We start from the raw sequence: 25,155 nt of genomic DNA, 5'->3' as shown, positions 1-25,155 counted from the left end.
TTGAAGGATTATGAGACAATGACACATAAGCGGAGACGAGATTCAGGTGGCCAAATAATTATTGCTTTGCAAAATCCTTTTAGATCTGAAACTGCAGCTACCTTGGCCAGATGGATGAGATTATTAGCTGAAGCTGGTATGGACACTCCAACTTTTGAAGCTCACCACTTCAGATGAGCCGGGTTTCAAAATCTTCTTTAGGATCTTGCTTAGAGAGCTGCAGATTGGTCTTCTCAATCTGAATTTTAGAAATTCTAATGTAAGCCTATTGTAGATGTGGAGTCTCTGGTGGTCAGTCAGCTTTGAACAAGCATAATCCGAGCCTCTGGTCACTGACCTAGAATAAATTTAAAAACATTCACAGCGACAGATTTTGCCAACCTAGATTATTATTGATGTCAATAATCACAAATGATTGATTATATTTTCCCCACCCTACTTGGATTTTCTTATGCAATATAGTGTTTGTCTACTATATTATTCAGGTTTTACAGTCAGTGATCTTCCATTTCAGGAAGATCCCAGAATATTGGTTGAATATGACATTGCAGCTTAATCTTGAGTTCCTATAGTAATGAGTCCAGATGACTGCTTCCTTCTGCATCTCAAGAGTGTTCTTCAGCATTCTGTTGACAACCCGTTTCTTCCTTGAAAGACACTATTTCAAAGTTTCAGATCCATGTTGGATCTATTTGAACTGTTAGTGACTAACTTTTTAACCAGATTGGAAAACGCAGCATTTGAGACTTTATTCAAAATAAAGGACACAATGTGGTGGCTTCTTACTCTAATATTGGGGTGGGGGTTACTCTTCTGTGATTGGACCATGTGACGTGTATAGTGACAGATGGGTAATGTAGTAGTTTTGTTTTACTGGGATTGACTGCTAAAGTAAACTGAAGCACAATCCTAGATGTCCTTTAACAGGACTGAAAATGCTTGTTGCGTAAGCTAGATTTTCTTTGCATACCACTGTACCCACATGCAAAAGGAGCACGAAGACATGAAGACTTCCTGAAGTTTCAGGCAGGCTGAAACTATCACTTCCGCCACTTTCTCTATGACTAAGATCTTCAGTCAAGATGTGCTTCAGTTCATGAACAGTCTCGTCAGACCCAGAAGTAAACTTCAACTACCTCCTCTCCACTCTCTCCTCCCCCCCCCCCCCCCCTCCCCTCCCAGCAAAAATGGACAACGAGGGATGTTACATCTTGTTAACCATATAAGGTCTCATCTTGCAGCAAAGTGGAGACTTACATTTATATGGGAGAAGATCAGCCCTTGTTTATTCTCGTACACGTTTCCACTTAGTATCATCCAATGCACACTTATTTACCCAGCCTTAGTGAAAAGAAAAAAAATCGATGCTTTAAGTGTGCTAAACAAGGGTCTGTGGAGTCCAAGTTTATCCATAAAATATAGTGGTTTGCCATAAATAAATTTGTCTTTCTGAATTTTTTTACTTGGGATACTACCCATAAAAGGTATTTAAGTGCTCAAGTACTGTGGCGCTCTTCAAAGCACTAATCTGAAAAGGATTAAAAGTCCTGTATGCAGTGCAGCACGTGTTTTATACCTGTTATTCCTTGGAGCATTTGAAGTACAAATGAGAATGTGAGTGCATAGTTTAACAACCTTTTCATTCTTTAACTGCGTTTCACCATTCTGCGGCCCAGACAGTGGATGTCTCCCGTTTGATTAAATATTTACACAAAGTTATTTAGCCTCAATGTCCATGCCAAAATAGGTTCTTGCTAAAGGCGCAATTTCCATAATTAAAAAATTGTCTTGATATGCATTTCTACCAAGGAGGCATTAGAACATCATTCAGTATTATACAAGAGTGGCAAAGTCTGGGCTAGCTTTGCTACTCACCACCCCCCCCCCCACCTACTCCCCCCCCCACTTATGGGCATTCAGTAACCATCACACAAAAATCCTTTTTCCTGCAAGCATTCTAGGATTTCAACCATACCTTCCATCAAACAAGGCAAATTAAATATGCTATTTTGATTTATTCAGTTATTAGAGCGTCTCTTGATCGCTAAAGTTGCCATACAAATTTTCATGGGCTCGCAAAATCTTCACCCTCTAGGAACAGTGTTGTAGTGTGGTTCTAGTTAGGAGTATATTTAGTGAAAATGCTCCAGCCACATCTAACATGTTAGAGGCCTGAAGCACCATGGTAGCAACTCTACATGGTGAATCCATCCAACCATTTTGTAAGTTCTCTTCTCCCTCCCCTCATATCCTGCAACTTTATTTAGGTACCAATTAGTTTTTCTTTCCTGCTATGTGAAATGGCTGCTCAACTATGAGTGAACTTTGCGCCCTCCCCCAATAGGGGGAATCCCTTCCAAGTGGACACCACCTTTTTAGTGTCTAGTGCAGGAGTCACTGAACACTGTAAAGAGGATACCATGTTCATTCAGGGGAATCTCCTGTTAGAAAGAGGAGATTACTGTGTTTAAGTCATCTGTCCATATTACCTTGCTAACCAGGCAGCCATCTTAAAAGATACAAGCACAGAGCCAATTACAAAAGTTGATCTACAACTTTTATCAGAAATCATTTTCTCAAAAACAAAGCTGGAATAGTGCCATACAATCTGTTTGAGCTGCAATTGATAGATGTCCACGTTTAACTAATAAATGTATATTTAAGTTTGAAATTCGAGGGTAGTAGCCACTTACAGTGCAATACAATCATCTGAAGACAATTTAATTGTGGAACAGCTTTAACAGCTGCAGTTGAAGGTTCAATAAGACAGTTATGTTTTACCCTCCCTTCATGACAATTCCACGCAGCTACTGACCTGTTACTAAAGATAGACGTAGTGGGAATCCTACAAAGCCATCAATTTGCCAGATTTAAAAAGAATATGGGAATGGACGTGTGTGTGTGTGTCTCTCTGTAGAAAACAGATAAAATGGAAACCGGGAGCCTGCGATGAACGGCGACACGGGGGAGAATCTCTCGCTCACCACCCGTTACTGTAACTCGGTCAGGTAGGGGACAGGCTGCTGGCCATGCAGATTCCTTGAAGATCTCACTTGGGCTTGTAACAGGACTCTAGTTTTAGCCGCAAGAGTTAGCATCCACGAGGCCTACCTTTGAGGGCCTCTATTCCCACTAAGTAACTCCTCCCTGGAACTTCGGCAGGTTGCTTGTGTTTATGACCCTCACACCCCGGCACCCTGCCCGAGTTGGAACTGTAAGTGGGAATCCTACGGCTGATCATGTAACTATCCCTACTCCTCCACTCCCGAGCCGCGCTTTAAAGGAGCCGAGCATCACGGCAGAGGAAAAGCCACACAAGTTTCCAGCCCACCCCAACCATCATCGCCCGTCCTCCCCCCACATCAAGAGTAGTTATTGTGGCAGCATTTAGTACACCCCCAGCCAAGATACTCTGCAGCTTCCCGACACAAAGCAGATGAGCTGGTCCTTCCCACAAGGCAGCAGACGTCCTGCTTATAGGAGAGGAGTACATAATTACATTATTCCCCTCTCCCCCCACGCCAATTACCTGTGCTTTACTCTACGTCATATGCGATTAAATCACCATAAAATGCGAGCCAATGAAGAGCTAGCAGTCATAAAAGAATAATTTATTCCAAGCAGATGGCAGAACAGATCACGATGGTACAGAAGGTGACACGGGTCCCTTGTTCTGTGCTGACCTCTGCTGGTGCGAGGTCGGATACGCACACAGCGATACAGGGTTGGAAAGAACGGCCCGTCTGGAGGGGGCGCCTGCTCTAGTCCAGCTTCAAAGATTTCACGTGGAAGCCCTCCACGGACAAGTAGGAGGCCGACTCCAAGCCCAGTCGGTTGGGGAACTTCATCTCCTGGCCGCCCGGGAGCTTGATGATCAGATCGTCCTGCTCCAAGTGTACGCAGATCTGCAAGGTTGGACGAGAGCAGAGATGGCATCAGGGAAGCATTCCCACCAGAGCAACAATGCCCTCTGCCCAGACACGACACCACTCCACCAACGCCCAAATACAAACACCATCTGAATGAGACCTCTCAGCGCCTCCCTCACCCAGCAAGGTAGATAGCGCCCAAATGCCTCCCCACCGACATTCCAAAGATTGGTAGCCCAGGGAGCATCCTACTTAGCTCTAGTGCTATCGCCACCATCCAGGTCAATATAAGTTTGGTACAGCAGCCTGGGAGGGTTTTGTCTTGTTTTGCTCCCACTGAGCAAATAAGCTAATATCTGAAAACATTCAAATGAAAAATTCACTACTAAAGACCGTGTCAGTAGTTACTTGGAGTGAGGTGGTCCAACCTACTGAATGCTCTCCTCACCCATGTACTGAAGTTCGATAGCCACAAACGCATCCTGCTACACATGCCTTCCCATCCCTAGGTACCTATAAAATTCACCCTACTCTCTCCTGTGCCACGTACCAGATCTTGCCAGTTTTTAGAACACCCTCAAAAGGCAAGGCATTATGTATTTGCTTCCTTGGTAAGCCAATCCTCATTTCAATAAAAGCCACTGACGCCTTTGCATCGTACTACGAAGACCATTATGGAGGCTCCTACAAGGTGGTCATACCCCAGAGAAAGCTGCCTCCTGCATAGGCCAACTTTGCCCCTGATGAAATGGCCCTACTATAGGGAGATATCATGAAGAAAGAAATTACTGATTCTCTCTGCCTTACCAGCTTGTACACCACCTGTGGGAAAGATTGAATCCTAGGTGGATTCAAAGGAAACCAACCCTGTTAATGTGCCATTTATAAGGAGCCATAGGTAACTAGTTCCCTGGACTGCTCAAATAAAGTAGTCACCATCCACCCTAGAGAGGGAATCTGTCCATGCCTGTATTCTAGTTATCACCCCGTCTAACAGATTAGAAAGTCTTGGCCAAGATTCCCCTATACCCCAAGAATCACTGCCCAAGTGTATTTTGGCCAGAAAGATCTAGAAATCTTAGAACCCTTTCCCCACCTAAGTCACAAAACCAGACTAGACAGAAGATCCCAACCATGTCAATGGACACCAGAAGCACATTTCGTTGTGGTGGGTAGGGCAATTTATCCAGGACTCTTGATAAAGTGGGACTTGGCCAGGCTTCATTGGCAAGGGGTGATGGCCACACAACTATCCTAACACCAACATTAACTGCAATTTTTAAATTATATATAAAAAGATTCATGGGGTGAGGGGGGGAGGGGGGGGTTGGGGAAGACACGAATCAGGGATGCAACCGGTCAACACTCTTGTACAGTCTTACAATGGACCCCAATTGCCTGGGATTCATTGGTAACATGCCATATGTACACCGACTGGCAGGTCAAGGTCCTCTTTACATCAATGATCTTCCTCACTGTAGGCAATGGGGTGGGTACCGAAGGGCCTCGCGTGCTTAGGGATCAGACTCAATACTGGTCTAGAGAGGATAGCAGAAGATAACGCGAACATAAAAAGGGTTTTCCAAATTGATTCAGTTTCGGCATATCTACATGCAGAAGGATGGATACTGGCTGTCAAAATGACAATTGCATTCAGCAGCAGTTACATTTTTGGTGTGCTAACACTACAAATCCACAAGTGGTGGTTAATGCAAAACAGACTCCAAACAATCTTTACATGAGAGGGGGGCAAACCTCGAGTGAAACAGAATGAGCATGCACACATCTGATGCCAATAAGACTTCTCAATGTGGAATGTTTCACATCATTTACACCAAACCATACCACGTGAGAATGACACCCCCGCACCGGACAGGGATAGCAACATCCCTGTTCCACGGCCCGAATGAGTCTTGCTTCCACACGTGAAAGACTGAACAGGACTATCAAAGCTAGCACTACAGCCAATCGATTCCTCAATGATTTGGTCTGCCCCAATCGGAGCCATCACCTCTGCAGCCAGATCTGTCAGCATGTAGATCGGTCTTCAGTTTTAATGAGCATCACATAGATCGCAGAGAAGTCTGGATGGTCGTATTTAATGCATGGAACTTTGTCCACAGCAGGCTCCAAACATTGACAATATAAACAGGCAGTATGTTGCTATCCAGCTGTGCAGGAATGAGGTGGTTTGTGAAGTAGAGTGGAAAGTAGCCTGCACCAGTGCTTAATGAGCCGTTAGTTTGCAGTGTACAGCACTGGTATTTAATTCGCGGCACTTATGACAGTCCACGTGGTTTGTACAATTTTGAGGTGAGCATAATTGCACGAGTGTTTAATTCAAAACTGATTGAGCCAATGGCTATTTCGAACCGGCCTACTCCGTTCCAAATGTGTCAGGGGTAGCTGTTACACCACGCCCCCTTCCTTCCCCCAGATTGCAAAATCTGGGCATGTAATACAACCAGTGAGGCTGCCGAGAAGATACAATTCAAATGCTAGGGAGTTGTACACGTTTTTCCCTATTCGGGTCTGGGGCACAGGTTACTGATTGGCACAGAGAACGGTCAGCTGCTCCCTTTTCTGTGCATTGTTCGCAGAGGCCTCCCCCTCCGTGATAGGATGGGTGAGAGATAGGAGGGCCCAGACTGCTAACCCGAAAGTACACCAGGACCCTTCCAGCCCATTTCTACTACTCTACCAACTTTCTGGCAAGTTGAGCCACCACCTAAATGCGGTTTCACAAAACCAGGAAAAAGTGGCTACAGCTGTTAGTGTTTACCTGTTTCATATCAGGTACGGAAAAGCAGCACCATGGCCTTGCAAGTTAACGATTAATGGAAAATAAGTTTATTAAAAAATGTATATACAAAAATAACTGCCACTTGAAACAGTAAGTGCATGCCCAATGACCGTATTTCAGTGGACACTGAAACATGCGCAAAACTAAAATTCGTTTTACAATAAATATAAATCGGTGCTTTGAAGACAGAAAAGCAGGCCCCATTTCAAGACTGTTCAGAAAACATTTTTGAAAACAGTCTGATGCCTTGCATTTATTAAACATTTTGCCGTCACGCATTACCTGCAGTCACTTCTGGCCGTCGAAACAAACCCTAAAGTGCATACATTTGTAATAACAAATAGACAAAGGAAAACAGTGGTTCACCCCACCAAAAGAGGATTTAGAACAGATAGGTGCTGTTGAGGCTAGACATTAAGAGCCAATTTTATCTTTGGCAAGGGTAGATACGGGCCTCATTGGGATGAAACAGTAGGGATGAGGTAATAGTATGGAAGAGGAACTGTTGTAGGTCAAATTGAAGGACAAACGACCAAGGCCACTGGAATTACGTGATTGTACAGCTGTGGCGTTTACCATAATTCTGTATTAGAGACCGCATTTACTATATAAATCTGCTACATAACTTGTATAGTAAAAAAATTCGGCTCGGGCATTTAACGTGGGAGCGGGCCTTTAATAGCCGGTAGAGCCCGCTACAGCAGGTTCTAAGGCTATTAAGGCTATTAGAACATTCTGCCACTCAGGGCAGAATGTTCTATTAGATAAAACAAATTCCTCACGAAGCCCAAGGGTATTAAAATCCCCTCGGGCTCCGTGAGGCTTTGGTCACAGCTCTTGCTGTGAACAAAGCGAACATTGGAATGTTGGCGCTGTGGGCTTTTACCGGCCAGTAAAAGCCCACAGCACTCCATTGTTTTCAATGGAGCTGCCAACGTTCCAGTGTTCTAATTATATAAATTTATGTTATAGACCAGTGGAAGGTCGTTTCAAAGGTTGACTGGTCACTTTTCTATTGCAATTTGCTATATTTTGGTGTTAAACGAGTCCTAAGGAGATGCAATCTATGCTTAGACAGTGTGAAGTATAAAAGTGATAAACATAATTAAACACCATCACAAAAGGTGCTGGATTGTGCCACATAATTTGTGTTTTCTTGCGGCACAATTTAGTCAAACGTGCAGCATAATTTGGCACTGCCCTGCAAATGATACGAATGAAAAAAATGTGTAGGTGTCCTGGTGCTAGAAGCAAACAAGAAAGGTAAACAAATTAAGGTTCATGGAACAGAAGGTCTTCAGGGGGCCATATACTGACTCACTAGGAAAGTTAGTGATCACAAATTCTAGATTGTGGATGCTAGAAAAAGAATGATCTGCCACCACACTTAACTCTGCACACTTTTGGACATGAAATAAATTATGATTTGCCGAGCAAAGTGCCCTAGACGGAAAACATGTTTTTAACCTTATATTAAGGTAAGATGGGCCATTCTGATATAAAGCTCTCTGCATGATCAAACGGGTTTTACAATTCATTCTAGACCTGATTGGTAGTAAGTGAAGTAAGCCTGACCCGATGTAATGTCTTTTTGGGAAATTCAATACAAGATGGGCAGCAGTATTCCAGATGCAACAAGGCAGAGTAAGCAGGTCTAGCAAGACTAAAGATCATTAGCACAGTCTAGATGTGATCATGGTATGTGTAATCCCTTCGGGGTGACAAGAGAGATTTTTAAAAGCTTTCAGAGACTTCAACAACCTGAAGCAAGTAGAAGCTGTGGCACATACCTGGGATTTTGAGGAGAAAGTGGAATCCAACAAAATCCCAAGATTCGTAGCAACTCTTGAAGGTGCAAGTACTTGCCCCAACTTAGGCCAGAGTATTTAAGAATCAATCGGACAATGAGTACCAAATGTCAAGATTTCAGTTTTATCAGCATTAAGCTATAAGCAGCTACTATACATCCAGTCTGCAACAGCAGGAAAAACAGCCCTTTGGAGAAAAAAAAAAAAAAAAACACACACCACACTGGCCACAGATTCTTCAAACTGTGGAAAGGCTAGCAGAGTTCTGTTCCATCTGCATGAACCATATAGCTTTTAACGAGTTTGGCTTTGCACTGAGCGACACAACATAGATTTACAATGGAATGTAAAAAGTGATTAAAATACTGCTAGTTGCCTTATGGATAGCCAGGAAGGCAACCAATTTAAGGCCCAGCCCACCATTCCAATCTTCTCCAATCTCTGGATGAGAATTTTATGGGACAGTGCCAAAAGCAGCAGAACGATCCAATAGTATGACCACTGCTTTCAGTCCCAAGTCAAGACCAGTTCCGGTATATTCAGTAACATCCAAAAGGGCAGTTTGTGCTAAACCCAGCACAAAATCCAGATTGTAAAGAATGGAGAATATTGTTCTGCTTATCATAGTTGTGAATTTGACAGTTCAAAGTTTGCAACATCTTCCCTAAAGATGGAGATTGTTCTATAGTTATGCAACTTGAATGGATCTGCAAAAAATAAAAAATTTAAAAAAGGAACACAACACACCTCACACATCCCACCCCCAAACACAAAGGTACAATAAATTTTACCAAAAGTAAGGCACTTCGCCTTTTGAAAGGATTCCATTAGAGGACATTCCCGTTTGTGAAGGGGGAAGAAACAGGACTTTAGGTAGGTTCACACCAAACAAAGTTTTCATAATTGTTTTCCACTCGAGGGAAAGAGAAAGAGGGGGCTTGGGGGGGGGGGGGGGGGGGGGGGGGGCAGAGAATAAGTCGGAATTTGCAGTTTACACGACTAGGTTTTACAAAAATACTTAATTTTGAAAAACCTTCTAGGAATGGTTTCTGATGTGGCTATTTGAGTGAAGATGTTTTGTATTTTTGCTGAATTGCTTAAGGGACTCACAAAAAGACCTGCTTTCTCACTGTTTTAGCCTAACCTCCATTTCCTTTTTTTTTTTTTTTTACTCGCATTTAAGTTTCCCAGCCTGAAGACAAGATGAGTCAGGACTGGCTCTTTTCCTTATACTGGTTTAATGGTGCCAGGATGTATAAACCCGACAATTTATTGTTAAAGTGATTACCTGCTGCATCAATCCCCATAGACTTATTAATTTTTGTCTCAGAACAGTATGATCAGTCTCAGATCAGAAAGAGTTCTGAAGGTCACTTCAGTTACATGTAGCTGTCTTGGTCATGACATGGTTAAAATAGGATGGTATAAGAAAATGGTCAATCCAGGTAAGTTGAAGAGTAGGACCCTTTTAACAAGGTGTTTAGGGCACTGATTCCCAACCAGTGGTCCAGGGACCTCTGGGGGTCCGTGGAGTCTCCCCAGGTGGTCTGCGACTGCTTAGAAAATTAGATTAGGTCCCTAGCTTTCAGTAGAAGGGTCCCTGGATTCTACTAATGATTCAGTGGAGGTCCTTGGGTTCCAGTAATGATAAAGTGGGGGTCCACAGTGGTCAAAAGGTTGGGAACCACTGGTGTAGGGTTTAAATCTGACAGATTACTCCTACGATAGAATCCATGAACTGCTTTGGAAATGTGAATATTAAAATACCCGAATACTACAAAAGAGTTTTGCAGTAACAGGGAGTGATTGCATTTATCAGAGCATCCATATACTGCAAGGAGGCTTTTAGGGGCGATAGGCAAAGCCACTAGGGGGAGAAGTTAACAAATCTTTACAGAAAAGATCAATCCCGCAATGAGTCCCAATCCCTCCAACTTTGAAAAGGTGTATACAAATTTAGAATGAATAATAATGGCAATCCCATCCCCAAGGCCTACTAATCTAACATGGAAAATTGATTAGTCGTCTGCCATAGCCAACACAATATCCGGACCAGAATTTGCACTAAGCTACATTTTGGTTAGGAACATAATATCCCAATCATTATCACTGATTAGGTTCAGAGTGTTTGTGCTTGAGGAGAGACTGAACATTTATAGGGCAGGCTTTGGAATCCATATGGTCAGTCTGTATCTCCCTTACCCCCGATAAAAACACAGGAGGGGTATTCTGGTCTCACAAGGGAGAATGAAAATATATATATAAATTAAAAAACACACTTCAAACACTGAAAACAGTCATCACTGAAGAAAAAGGCAAAGTTTCTCCACAATTTGGCATGTGAAGAGACAATCTTTACCTTAGGTAAGTTTTAGAAGCAAATCTGAAAAAAATAGGGTAGAGTGGTTGGTGCAGGCTACGATCTGCCAACAGCACAGAACAAGTGCAACAACGTTGAAGTAGCAAATTCAGTGTCTTGAGCAGGAGGTATGAGTATTCTTTTTAAAAAGAAAAAAAAAGTCATTGGACAAGGCATGGTACAAAGAGCTGGAGTTACATTCTGATGCCACTGGCAGAGGAAGACTGCTTAATGTTACTCTTGAAAGTAGTTGGCTTGGGCAGGAGAAATTCTATGATGGCCCATCCTCATTCCCAAGTGAGTGTTTATTAGCTAATTAACTAGAGGTAATTTGGGCTTTGTGGGTGGTGTGGGTAGATGTGAATTGGGCTTTTGCTTCAATGGGAAGCCATCATATGATACAGACAGGAGCAATGTAGTCAAATATCTTGCATCAAGAGGCAAGGGAACAAGGGTCACCTATAGCACCTTTCAAGGTGGGGGGCTTTAGTTGCGTTTTTGGAAGTGCAGTGAGAAAATTGTTCCCATATTCTGATATAAAGAGGAAGAGCTCTGGAACAAGGGACTTTCGGGCCAGGTTCTGGGATCAGCTGTCAGATTCTCTAAAAAGCCAGAGTTTGTGATGGTGAAACGGTCTATTTTTCATCTTCATTGATATATGCTAAAGTGAGCATTATATACAGGGTCATTCATGTTTTGGTTGAATAGTGTCTATCTTACATTAGCTATAGTTAATGCAGGCCTCGGTTTAACAATCCACACCAACATTGAAAGTGCATTGAAGCTGCTGTGATTCAACCTCCCTTTTATCTGCTTTCAGAGAGAAAGGAAGTAGTTTGAATTAATGGTCCCAGTGGTTTAGTTTCTATGAAAATGTATCAGTACGGGTTTCCTTTAGAGCGAATAGTGATTTTCCCCCACACGTGCCTGGGACAAGCTCACTGATACATCATCCCGTTAGACCTCTTGAATGCAATGCAGCTGAAAAGCTTCCATTGTGCAATGCCTGGGGAAAAAAAAAAACTGCTTCAGTTTTATCAGTGTAATTCTGATTGGTTACCTCTGAACTGTGGGAGGGAGTATTTCTACTATTGAAAACTGTAGATTTAATTGAGCACCGCTTAGCTACTTAGATTCACAAATGCCATTTCCACTTGTTTCCTCACTCAAGGCTTTAGCTTAAAAAGTTAAGACTGTTTAGCAAATACTCATTTACCCAACTGAATCTTTGATTCAGCCTCTTAAAATGTTTTACTTGCCAACACTTTCTAGTGCCCCAACCCTACCCCCCCCCCCCTTCTTGAGGGAAGATAACAGAAACTGTTTCGAAAGGGTTGCGCTTAAGGCAATGGTTGGACAGTCTGTTTGAGTTGCCTGCAGAGTGTGGCAAGGCAGAGAAAGGTTGCTTGGGGTCAGATATTGAGGTAGATTTGGTGTACCCGGCATATTGATTGTAATGCTGAGCCTCATTGCTGAGACACCTCATTCAGAGAAGTCAGTAGTACCCCATCGCCCAAGGGAAGGGGGTGGGGAGGGGGGGCATGGGTCATTGCTAACACACCCACCAAGATGGCCACCTGACCAAACAGACAACCCCCACCAGAAACGACAATTGCAATCATGTAGACAATAAACTCAGGGGGCTCAAACTAACTCATGCCCCGCTGCTCTATTGTGCAAACGTATGTTTAGAACATAAGGGTATTTAAGCAACCTGTTGCTAGTAAGTAGTTTAGAATGTCCAGGTTGAAGGATGCACAGTGATGATATTTGCTAGGGTTGGTTGCATTCCCATAATGGAAATAAACAGAAGAAAACAATGTGTTTCTTTCAAAGTGGCAACGAGGATAGGATACACCAGTATATGCCCATACATAGGCCAACCCTGATTTATGTGCAGTTGGGCATAATGACAGAAGATTTGGATTGTGATCACTGTGAAAGGTGGCAGAGTACTGAAGGGGGGGGGGGACCTACTGATGAAAAACTATGGTGAGAAGCTGGAATATGATCATTTGGTAAATGCATATGGAATTGTTTAAGTGTGAAGGAGAAAGTTCTCTTCCAGTGACATTGGAGATCGTGACCAAGATGTGTCTTATCTTAAAGACGTGTTGCAAAGGATTAAGTGTGATGTTTTTGCTGTGCCTTGCGTGACATATTGGCTTGAATGCAGTAAATTTTTAAGATTGCAGTTACAGCACAACATTTGTTTTCTGTAAACAGCGAGTGCCCACATCGTTTTGGTGCATCTTGTATGAAATTTTGAAGAACGCAGAAAGTTTTGAGATTACAGTACAGTGCTTGTTCCTGTAATGGCAAGTGCTCATAAGGCGTTGCAATTGACAACTATCTGCATGCTGGGCCGGCATGTACCAGCATTTGTTTCTTTGAAAGCGGTGTGCTCACCTTGCATGTTCTGTCTGGGAGCCCCCTGCTATTGTGAAGAATTTGCTGACGACAGCAAGTCTTGCGTGATCGCAGTGAGAAGGACACCAGAAGCAAAATGTAAGTGCAACAGCATGTGAAAACAAACGAGATGTGTTTATAAGCCAGCCATGTTCTAACTTTGGGGAAGTCCTAGTTATATTTTATGGCAAAAGCTTTGTACCAGTGGATGATTACAAGATACTGGAAGTAAGGAGTATACATCAGACAATGGTGACAGCTTTTGTTATATTAGTTTGTGTGTATAAAAAATAAAAAATAAAGTGATTTGAGTAAAAAATATATTAAAGTATTTGTAGCATAAAGAAGTGAAGTTAAAAGTGATAGTCATGCAGTCAATCGCTCCTCCTCCTGTATTATTAGCTACACCAGGGAATCCAATTATGTCCTAGGAAGATTGGTGAGAAGCATATTTGGAAGCTCTGGGAGAGGCCTTTTTTTAGCAAATAGAAAATTAGTTCTATTTAAACAGTTTAAGGGTGGAAGGAAAGTGCTTAAAAACAATGCCTTGTGTGTACCTAAACATTGAAGGTACAGAGGATTCGGATGGAGAAAGGGAAGAGGAGGGCTTTTACACTATAGAAGTAAAAGAACATGGTGGCAAAAAAAGTTAGTGGATCTACAATTTTTCCGGGGGCACAAACATTCAATTAATTTATCGACCAGTATGTAAGTGCATTGCGAACATTGGCAATTACATGAAGTAGTAAGGAATCAATGAATTAATCGTACAAAAAACAAGAAAAATGGTTAAGTTTAAAGGATCGATTGTTAGATAAAGCCATAATTGTGGCAAAATGGATGGAGGATACCACATGTTATGTGGAAAAAAAAAAAGACATACAATGGTTTAGGTAGTAAATAAAGAACAAATAAGAATTGGTAAACAAATTTGGGAAAAGTATGCTATAGATGCAATAGTACTAGACACATAGCATCAATGAACTGTCCTGCGGTTAAAAGCAAATGTTTTAATTGTAATATTGGACACTTCATGGGCGTGCAACCAAAAAGAAACCTATTTACACCTAGTAAAAAAACAAATTTGAAAGGAATAGCAGCAGTTCAGATGAGGACATTGAAGTGTTATTAGGTGACGGAGAAGAACAGCCATGTGACAAAACAGTACATGTTGAGGAATCAGAAAACAAAATGTTAAAATGAGGAGTACAGGCCTCCTAAATGTACAGCATCACTGAATGGTGTCATGATACAAATGTGGACAGATTCATGTTCACCATATACATAAATAGACCAAGACGTCTGGCACAAATTGGTTAAGGTATAAGTATCTTCAACTAAAGTAGATTTGTTTGGTTATGGTGGTAATAAGTTACAAAATACTGGCTATTTTCAGGCAGAATTCGTTCTCAACCAAAGGAGAACTACAAGTTGGATATACGTGGTAGAAAAGGGACGTTAGGATGGAAAGAACAGACTGCTAAATAGGGTATTGAATACTAATACTGAAGAACAAGTATTGGTGGCGATGAACAGAAATTAATTTTCAAATCTGTTCAGGAGCAAGTTAGGATGTTTGAAAAAAATTATGCACAATTATATTGAAGGATGGAGCTATTGCAAAAACTCAAAGTAAGGAGGGTACCTGTTGTATTAAGAGAAGCATTGAAGGCAAAATTAAATAAACTTCTAGATATGGGTGTGATTGAACGGAGTGGTTAAGTCCAGTGGTTATAGCTTGGAACACTAATGGGAAAACTAGGCTGTGTGTAGATTTAAGGGACCTAAATGACAACATGAGTTAACAGCATCCTATTACCAACATTAATGAGTTATTAGCCAGTGTGGAAGGTGGGATAGTTTATTCTACACTTAACATGTCTAGTGCATACCACCAAATTGTGTTGTACGCAGAGTCAAGACATTTAACTTCCTTTAGAACTCCTGAAGGCACATATAGGTTCATATGTATGCCTTTTGGACTTGCAGTGGTATTCTAAAAGATTAATGCAGAATATACTGGGAGACATTCGAAATGTAAGATTTTTCCAGTATGATATTCTGATATCAACAGAAAAAAAAAAAAAAAGAGATACAGGATGACCTTTTGAGAAAAGCGTGTGACAGATAAGGCAGGGCTCACTGTGGAGATTAGCAAGTGCAAGTTTAGGCAACAAAGTGCCGAGTATTTAGGCCACCCAATATCGTGAAGGAATTAAGCCCAAGAAAGTTAATGGAAGCTATTGACAAGCCATGTCCAAGCAATAAGGATCAATTAAGATATTTTGTAGGGATAGTGGAATATTATGCAAAATATGTAAAAAAAAATGCAGATGTGGCACAACCTTTGTGGGGATTACTGGGGAAAAAATAAGGACAAAAGGTATGAATAGAAAGGAGAATGTCAGCAAGCATTTGAAGAATTACAAATATTATAAATTCAGTGAAATTGAAGCCATTTGAAGTTCAAGAACACACCAGTGTCTACAGATGCCAGTATGCATGGCCTAGGAGTAGTGCTAATGCAAGCGAGTAAATGGAAGGTAAGAGTAGTAGCATTTGCTGCTAGAACAGTTTCCAGCCTGTAGTCCGGAGACCCCTGGGGGTCTGCGACATCTCCTCAGGGGTTCTGTGACCGCTTATAAAAATAATTCGAGTTAGGAGGGAGACTACTAAAGATTTTGTAAGGGTTATGGTGGAATGTCTGAAAAGAAAAGTAAGGATGTTTGGTAGCCTGGAGTGGACCACAATGTAGAACAATTTGGAGGATGTTTGAACTGTGTGTAGTGACAAGATGCATGTTGTGAAGGAAACTCCAGTTGTTCCCATACCCTTTCCATGCAAACTTTGGAAAAAGGTGGTAATGGATTTGTGTGGACCACATGAAATTGAGGGGAGTGGAAGAAAGCATGTGATGATGGTTGATTATTATTCCAAATGGCCTGAGGTCAATATTTTGAGTGACATCAGATCTCTCATGGTTGATTTTTGGGAGGCGGTATGGGTGAGAGAAGGGTATCCTGAGGAACTAATAACAGCTAATGGTTCGCAGTTCATTTCAGAGGAGTTTGAAAATTATTTGACAAGTTGTGGCGTTAAACATGTAACGGCAATAGGTCACCCCATGAAAATGGTTTAGTAGAACGATTCAACAGAGTTATTAATGAGTATACAATTGTCCGTGCAAAATTAGTTGCAAGGCGAGATTAAAGATTGAGTTATCACATAACTTCACACTCCACTACATTTGAGTCACCTTGTGTTATTGAAAGGAAGGAAGCCATGTACAACAGCTGTACTGGGCTGGATGGGAACAATGGGATAGAAGGTGAATGAGAAGGAGTCATTTAGCAGAGTGCAGAGAAAGCAAAGCGATTATAATTAAGAGGTGAAGTGGTGTGAGGGGATGTGCATGGGGATTTTGTTCGGACCAGGGTAACAGGAAGTATGAGGAAGGGTCTATCTAAATGTTCAGTACCTAAACTTGTAATGAAGGTGAATAGATCTAGTGTGGAATTAGATGATGGGAAGGGGTGGAACATGAGGAGCGGGGTTAAGTGCAATGAAACTGTTGCAAAATTGAAATGGGTTGGAAGCACGTGGTGCAGGGAAGATAGGAAATCAAAAGAAGGAAAAGTGGGATGATTGAGTGATAGTGGAGGGATGAAGAGATTATGAAAAGATCTGGAAGGAAAACTAAATTTCCAGGACTCTTGAAGGATAATTATTTGAAGTGTTAATGGATTTGTTGTATAGTAAAAGAGTATGTGGTGTTAAATGCATTTAGAAACTACTGTATGTAATAGTTACTCTTAGTGTTATGCAAATTCACTGTACAGAATTGTAAAAAAGTATAAGATGTATTGTTGGTTTAAAATATGGTTAATGATTTGTTTGGTAAAGGGAGAGGTTATATTGTGCAAAGTTCTGTGTAGAACGTGGGTTATCCTAGCAACATGTTTCTAGGAAGTTTAGTTTAGAAAGTCTAAGTTAAAGGATGTACAGTGGACGATGAGCAATTTGCCAGGGTTGGTTGCAATCCTATACTGGAAATAAACAGAATAAAATCAAGAAATTTGTATGGGTTTTCTCACCTGCCCCCATCTACAACTTGGGAACATCACCTATCAGCACCACCCTGACCCACATCAACACCTACATCACGTTAGCCACTTTCCCAGATGAATGTGAACTTGAAGAAATAAACACCCTCCTCAAGCGGAGTAGAATCAACTGAGAAACATCAGGCCATCTCCCTACTCCCCTAGCTAGCCAAAGTGCTTGAGAAGGCCATTAACAAGCAACTCAAAAACCACTTTGATCATCTTCTAGACAAGACACAATCAGGATTCAAAGAACCACAGCAAAGAAACAGCACTCTGAGGCAATCCATGACATTCTAAACATCCTGGACTGAGCAGTAACAGTGGCTTATCCTGCTCGACCTCTGTGGCCTTTGACACCATCTCCACACAACACATCAGAAAACAGATTGGCATACAAGGATCCGCTCTCAAATGTGTCAGCACCGGAAAAACCCACAGATATAGGCTACCACCCTTCACATCAGACTAAAACTGATCTGCAGCTCCCCACAGGGATAGACCCTCAGCCCCATGCTTTTCAACAGCTTGCCAATACCATAACCATCTCCTATGAGGAGGACACCAAACTCATCCTCTCCCTGAGAGAGGAGAGGACCATCACCAGAATCACCAAACTGAAGTTCAACTCAGACAAGACAGATGTGCTGGTCTTCTGCAACAAGACCTTCCCATGGATTCCACCTGGTGGCAGTCCGAGCTAGAGCCGATAGCCACAGACCATGCAAGATAACTAGGGATCATCCTTGATCACAACCTCAACTTAATCTTCAAGTCAACGTAGAACGCATATCCTGTTTCCACATTCTATGCATGCTGAGATCTTCAAGTGGTTGCCTCAGAACAGACTGACCATCACACAAGCACTCAACAGCAGGATGGATTATGCCAATATTATATCAGAATCCACAAACAACTCCAAAACAGACTATACCACCTAGAACGCAGCCACAATATTAATACTCCACCTCCTAAGCTGCATCCACACCACACCTCAATAAGATTCACTGGCTCCACATTCACAAGCCCAGTCAACTCAAACTACATTCACATAGAAAGCCCTACAAAACAGGATCTGAACAGATGCACACACTTACCAACTTATCAGACACCTACGTTCTGCCTCTGTCAAACTCCCTGCATCTACAAAATCAAAACTGGAGGCTGTTCATTCTCCTACATTGCACCCAAGACATGTAAGGACCTCACTCAGCCGCCCCGCTCTTGAGTTCTGCAAAATGCTACACACCTGGCTCTTCATGTAAGTACCTTGGGACCACACCTACACACCTTGCCCAAGCGCCTAGATCTCTTCTACGGTGGTTAATGTGCTATACAAATCAACATAACACCTGACCCTGCGAGGAGGGCCCAAATGCTCACTGCATTGTGTTAGTAAAGATGAGCCCACTGCTCAGTCCCCTCATGCTGGTACAGACCACCCAATAATTAGAGTAACCTCACTTGATATTAAGAGCAGCTCCAGTGCTCAAAGGGACCTCCCCAGTGTGTGCAAAAACAGCGCCACATGACCCATACTGATCAGGGTGCACATCCCTAGCGCTCAAGAGACCCCCCCCCCCTTCCACAGAGGGGGAACAATTACATTTCCAAAGTTCGACTCAGCAAGTCCTCCTCTCAGCCACGACATCGTTCCATCATTGCATGGGTGTAGAAAGCGACACCCTCCCCCACCCCCCGCATCAAGCACGTGAGCCACTGCTAGAAGCACAGTTCAGAGAACACCAAACAAACACGAAGCCAAAATGCCAACGCTTGAAAGCCACTTCCGTGTCACATGCACATTTAGGTACGTCATATGGTGCCTCTGTCATTTCAAATCCCGAGTCAAGCTCTATGGCCTAGGCCCTAGACTGATCAGTCGCCCTGCGTGGCCTGAACCTGACGCGCCAACAAAACCTGCGAATAGTTATCATGACATGCGGCCTTCTAGGTAAGGCAGTGTTGCTGTGCACGTTTGTGTACTCACTGTACCCAAAAAAAAAAAAAGTTAAACCCAGTAGGGTGGAGCGCTCCCTCGCCCCCAACCTACCACCCCCCGTTAATATTTTTACAAGTAACACCTATTTAATAAAAGATGAAGGTTTCCATGCACTTGACACGCTACGCGTCTATAGCGAGTGCTGTAACGAGAGTCTGAGATGCAGTTTAAGGAGAGTGGAGAGATATGGCTGGGTCTGGCTGAGAGAAGCTTCAGAGTACGCGCCCCCCCTCCCCCCCCGCTCACCTCAGTCTTCTCCCCCTGCTTAAAAGGGAAGGCGGTCTCGCGCTGCTCCTCGCCCCAGTTACCAGCCGCCTTGGAGTTGCAGACGATGGTGTTGACGTCGCCCTCGTGATCGAAGCGGGGGTTGAAGTGCAGGCCGATGTCCGAGTTGTCATTTCCCAGGTTAATAACGAAGCTGGGGGGGGGGGGGGAGGAAGGGGGGAAAGAAGGCTCAGAATCTTGTAATGCACGCCAGAGATAGCAGCCCAGGGGCAGAGTTGTAGAATGTAATCCAGGAGCAGAGACCGGGGAGGGGCGTGCCGTGCGTAATAAGGCTCCGAGCATGTATTACAGATGGCCGGTACACTTCCTTCCTTCCTCCTCCACCCAAGACTGCTTGCAGTGCAAGCGAGTGACGAGGTTCAAGTCATATCAGTGACGACACAGGAAAGCCATACAAAACACCCAAACCCCCCCCCCCCCCCCCCCCCCCGCAACTCGGTCTAACCCTCCAGATACCCAAACGCATGTTGCGCCCCCTCACCCACTACTCCAGGCATTTCCTGCACCATCACCTCAACCACCGGTGTTTGTCCTACACCCTCCATTTACCCTGGGCAATTTGCTGGTCCCTCGCGCTTCAGAGAGCAGTCTTGCACCTTAATCCTCATCATGCCCCGCTCCACCATCCTCCAGGTACTCACCACTTGCAGTGGCCCCTAAACCACGAGATGCCACGCCCGCTGACTACTTACCACGACCTCTTCTCCTTTAGCCAAGTAGGCTCCTTTCGGAGAAGCCTCACCGCCTCCATCAGGCCGTATTCTCTAAATATGACGCAGCCCCATCTACTCCTAAACCTAGGCCCGGACCCGCCTGTCTCTAGGATCACCACCCGCAGATACCCCGGCCCAATCTTCCTCGACCCACCCCCAATCAATACTTCAGGAACCCCGGCCCCTTACTTACCACGTGGCATCCGACGGTATCATACCCTTAATGTCGATGCATTTGCCCCGCTTTAGGTTCAGGTTGTGCACCACCATTCCCTGCAAGGCAAGCGAGAGAGGCATCAGCGTTGTGTGGGTGAAAGTTTCACCCCTTCCCTCGACTTTCAATATTATTCTGAGATGGGTGGCGGTGGAGCTTAGAGTCCTTTCACAAAGGAACAAAGTTAGCATTAAGGATCCTTGCATGTAAACGTATGCTACGAGTATATGCTGAAAATCTGGTACGGAATGTAACTGACCATCGTGGACCAGTGCTGGACACAGTCCACATTGGGTTTAATTTGACCACCATTTACAAAATAAATTAGGTTGTGCAGTGAAGGCAGATAAGTGGGGCCCTCCGTTATTCTATTTTTATTTTGACCCAATGAAGAGAGCTACGTAGGTAGAGCTGTGGGAGAATGAAATGTAAGCCAGGAAAGAACTATATTTGGTGTCATGGACTGCTGCCCAGTCTGAGATTAGAACTTCGTAGCTGAGCCACATAACATTATTTTTCCGGACAGCGACGGTTTATGCTTCAGTGAGTAGTCAAAAGCCCCCACCCTCCTTACAAATGCAATCCTTTTTTGAAAGTAAAGCCCCACAGCCCCAGGGTAGTGGGTTAGGTATAGCATTATGTATTATGGCATAAAGCCAAAGACACGATAGGTCCACAGCACACGTCAGCCTTGAGATGTCTAAATGTATCCAGACTCCTGATAAGGAGTCAGGAGACTGATGCGTACTGTGCCGTTTCATGCCTGCAAATGCTGAAAGAATCCTCCCATTGTCTCATGGCCTTGTAGCCAGTCTCGTGATTTGTGAATGACACCAGTACTCCATTATCACATCATGGGATCATAATAGTTTTTCTGGGGGGGGGGGGGGGAGGGGGTGTATCTGCACCCAGTCTCATGGTTTGTGATGGCCCCCAGAACCCAGTAATACTAAACCAGGACCACAATATAACGCCTAGGTTTGTAAACGTCAACATGACTACTGACATTACGTCACCACAGCACGTTATCAGCCTCATGCTGGGTCACCACAACACGTTATCAGCCTCATGCTGGGTCACCAGTAAATACAGATGGCATGAGTATGCTTTAAGGGCCTGTGCCACCTGAAGTCCTACAGAATAGACTAGGGCAGAAGGCAACAGAAAGGAAGGGTGAACACCACAAAAGGCCAACCTTGGCCCATGCTGGTAAGCCTAGTGTGTTCTTCAGGTGCACCCATGAGGGTCTTGTATTACAAACAAGGCCTGGGTGCGGCCGAGGCAATGGCGGGTCATTAGCTCTGCTCATGTGCAGTGACTGATTCTGAGGGAAAGTGGAGGGCTAAGACCACGACAGGAAGGGCCAAGGCATGGAGAGGGAGGGACCCAATGAAGCAATATCATTCAGCACAATCATTCATCCTGCATGCACTCCACCACACCCATATCCGCAGAGGACCAACATCACTCTTTGCTCCCAATGCATTAACCAACCATCTGCAAAAGCGGCTGCATCCAGGATGCACCCACGACCCACCCAGCAACACCCCAGACTCCTCCACACTAGCCCATAGATTTCAAGTGTTTTAAAGAAATCCATGCACACCATCACCACACCAGTCTAACCCTGCATGCACCGTACCCAACCCACCAAGGATAATCCACAACTTTGCTACCATGTGCGCCATGAATAATTTGCCACACAAACACCTTATGACTCACCCAACCACACTGATGCCACCCCAAGCTACCATCACACAGATTGAAACAAACTGATATGTACTCAGTCTTCACTGGCCACACCAGTCCTAACATACCCATCCGAAAATGCCCAGCCCACTGTGTATCCCACACCTTATGACTCAGACCAGCCACACCCAGGTATCCACTGTTGAACTAAATCTTACACGTCAACATGCCAGATGCTCACCAAGCCCTCCCGCCTCATCACCACACCCGGACCAACCACCATAACCTCTCAGCAAAGTGATATAAATTGGGCCAAGTATGTGTCAATGCACACAACTGCCAAGCACACACAAAAGGCACACGACCATGACTACACAAGCACAAAGAAAGAAACACTTGACAAACAAACGACCTTCACCCACTCCACGTAGTCATTAACACAATATGCCCGACAAACGCCCACCAACACACTGTGCACCTATCCGCCAATAGCGAAAGTTCACCAGCATTAAATACAACATGGTCGCCCAACAGCATCGGCCACACCACGCCTCCCCCGGAACATCACCTTCTTTGGTCACATCCTCGCCCACTCTTTCGTACGCTCGGATTACTCTCCGGCGCACTTTTGCACTCTCACATAGGGGGCACGGTCACATCCCCTCTCCTCTAAGCTAGATCCGCCCCCACCACCCGCCCAGAGGTTTTACAGGGGTGACACGATTAAACCAATGGGGCTTTTAGGGATACCCACGAGTGAATGCTTCGAGGAAGGATCCCCACACCCAGTGAGATAATGTGTATTAATGAGCGACACTCGTACCCCATGTGACACTTCTCTTGATATATCCGTGACTACTTGTAGAAGAGGACACACTCTCAATGAGGGAGGCCGTGCATCAGTCAGTAAGTCCCACACACAACGAGGTGTCCGCGAGACTCCCTCAATGAATGAAACCTCAAGGGATGAACCCCACTAGAGAGCTCAGCAGAGCGGAACGTACACTCCGCGAGCGAGTCTGTGCTGCACGGTATTCCACCGGCCCAGCACAACACCCTCTCTCGCACCCCACCCTCTCACCACTCCCTTGCCCATCCTCACGCCAACGCCTTCTTTCGCATCCATCAGCTGCGCGCGAGCTGCCCCTCTCATTAACCTATTCATCCTCCCCCTTACTACCTCCACTGAGTCCGTATGCTGCGGCTCAGCGCCCCCGTCCTCCACAGCCCATTTATCTATCTATGCACCGCACTCAGCTCATCTATTCCCTATTCGGAATGGTGTCGCTCAATCCAGTCTCCATTAACTAATTCGTTCGTTCGTTCGTTCGTTCGTTCGTTCTCTCACCTGTTCCATCGTTCCTCTTCTGAGTGTAAGTGCTACCTCTCTGCTCCCGCCTCAGCCCTGACTAGTTCTGTTCCTAACTCCTCATCTGCACTTAAATGACTGGTTATGAGCCAAACAGCGTCACGTGAACTCAAAGTCGCGCAGCCAATCAGCGGACAGGGTTTGGCAACCAGCCCAGCTGGGGGAATTAAGTTAACGGAGGCGGGAGGGAACTGGAGGCCGCTGGCTTCTCAACTCCCAAGTGGTTAGACCAGAACCGCACAGCACTCGCCAACCAATGAGGGGATAACAGACAATAGGAAGAAGGGGAGGTGAATTAGGGTGGGTGGGGTTTGGTAACATTACTGTTTTTTTTTTTAATATATTTTTTTTTTACAGTAGAAAATAATTTGCAGATGAAGTGAGTACCGTGAGGGAGGGATAGATGGAACATCTACAAAAATCAGAGAAAAAGACAGAGCCCATCTTCTCTAAGGGATAAAAGAAGGAGCACTGTAAGCGCCCCCTCCGCTTACCACGCACATTCTATCACCGGCCTCACTCTGATGACTGGGATTTCACCCTGCCCCATTTTTATCTACGTTGGTTATTTTGTACAGCACGCTACGCCACCCTATTAACTAACCTGCCAGGAAGAGTTGAAGATGTTATGCATCACGCAGGGCCACTCGGCAGCCATGCATCTAGCCCTGTTGTCCTCCTAGCAACCCAAATAACGCACGAGTACCTATGCAAAAGTTCTAGACCTCAATGCACAATGGCAAGAACAAAACTCCAAATACCAGAATGGAAGCAGAATTCAGCTAGTAAGCCGATAATGGGTGAGCAGTTTACACCTGCCCTGGTAAAGTCGGAGAGCTCCTGCAAAGGGTTACCGTGGCTTACTACAACTTTACCTTCAACCGGAAAGACATTTTTAACATTGCCTTAACGTGAAAAGGACAGTGTTAATAATACGTGAAATCAGGTAAACTAGTTATCCTGTCCATGATTACTTGCAATAATTACATATGTACAGACCCAGAGGGACACACTGAGAAGTTGGGCGTGATGATCACGTGCTGCCTTCTGACTGAGTGAGTAATGCCCAGGAGACTGTCAGGATTTCTGCCATCATCTGCGTTCGCAGAAGCCGAAGACCCGATCTTAAAACAATCGTAGCTAAATAGTATGAAAAGAGGACACATCTCGAATACAAACAACATCATAAAACAGGTTGAGGCTTTAAAAATGATGACAAATGTTATTGAAAATATAGAAAGAGAGGGCCCATTTTTGCTAAAGCAAGAGTTGGGAGGAAAATGTGCAGAATCATATGTGCTCAGAGAGAAATACAGGCCCGAGTGTTCATGGCATCCAAGTAAAAGGCCAGTGCAGGAGACAGAGAAGAGAGACAAAGGCATAGTTATCCACAAAGCAGCTACACGTAGAAAGGCCTAGAAGCTTGCAAATGATATAGTTACAGGAAAGGCACGCATTTCAAATCCACGTTAATGAGGAAAGGGAGTTACTGGATAGGAATGTAAGAGCTTTGATGGTAGAAGGTCAGCAGC

At 44.2% G+C, this 25,155-nt stretch overlaps 1 protein-coding gene across 1 annotated transcript; it reads right to left on the bottom strand.

Moving 5' to 3' along the window:
* Window positions 1–3,590: 3,590 nt before the first annotated feature.
* On the bottom strand, window positions 3,591–23,749 carry LGALS1 (galectin 1). Its single transcript, XM_069231379.1, has 4 exons — window positions 23,603–23,749; window positions 20,545–20,624; window positions 19,600–19,771; window positions 3,591–3,905 (listed from the first exon to the last, which is right to left on the bottom strand). Exons 1-4 carry the CDS (start codon window positions 23,609–23,611, stop codon window positions 3,762–3,764), a joined length of 405 nt encoding a protein of 134 aa, XP_069087480.1. The 5' UTR covers window positions 23,612–23,749; the 3' UTR covers window positions 3,591–3,761.
* Between the last annotated feature and the right edge of the window lie 1,406 nt (window positions 23,750–25,155).

Source organism: Pleurodeles waltl, chromosome 4_2 (genome assembly GCF_031143425.1).
Source record: "Pleurodeles waltl isolate 20211129_DDA chromosome 4_2, aPleWal1.hap1.20221129, whole genome shotgun sequence".
Taxonomy (NCBI): domain Eukaryota; kingdom Metazoa; phylum Chordata; class Amphibia; order Caudata; family Salamandridae; genus Pleurodeles; species Pleurodeles waltl.
The sequence above is the reverse complement of the archived record's forward strand: the minus strand, read 5'-3'. Positions and strand labels throughout refer to the sequence as shown.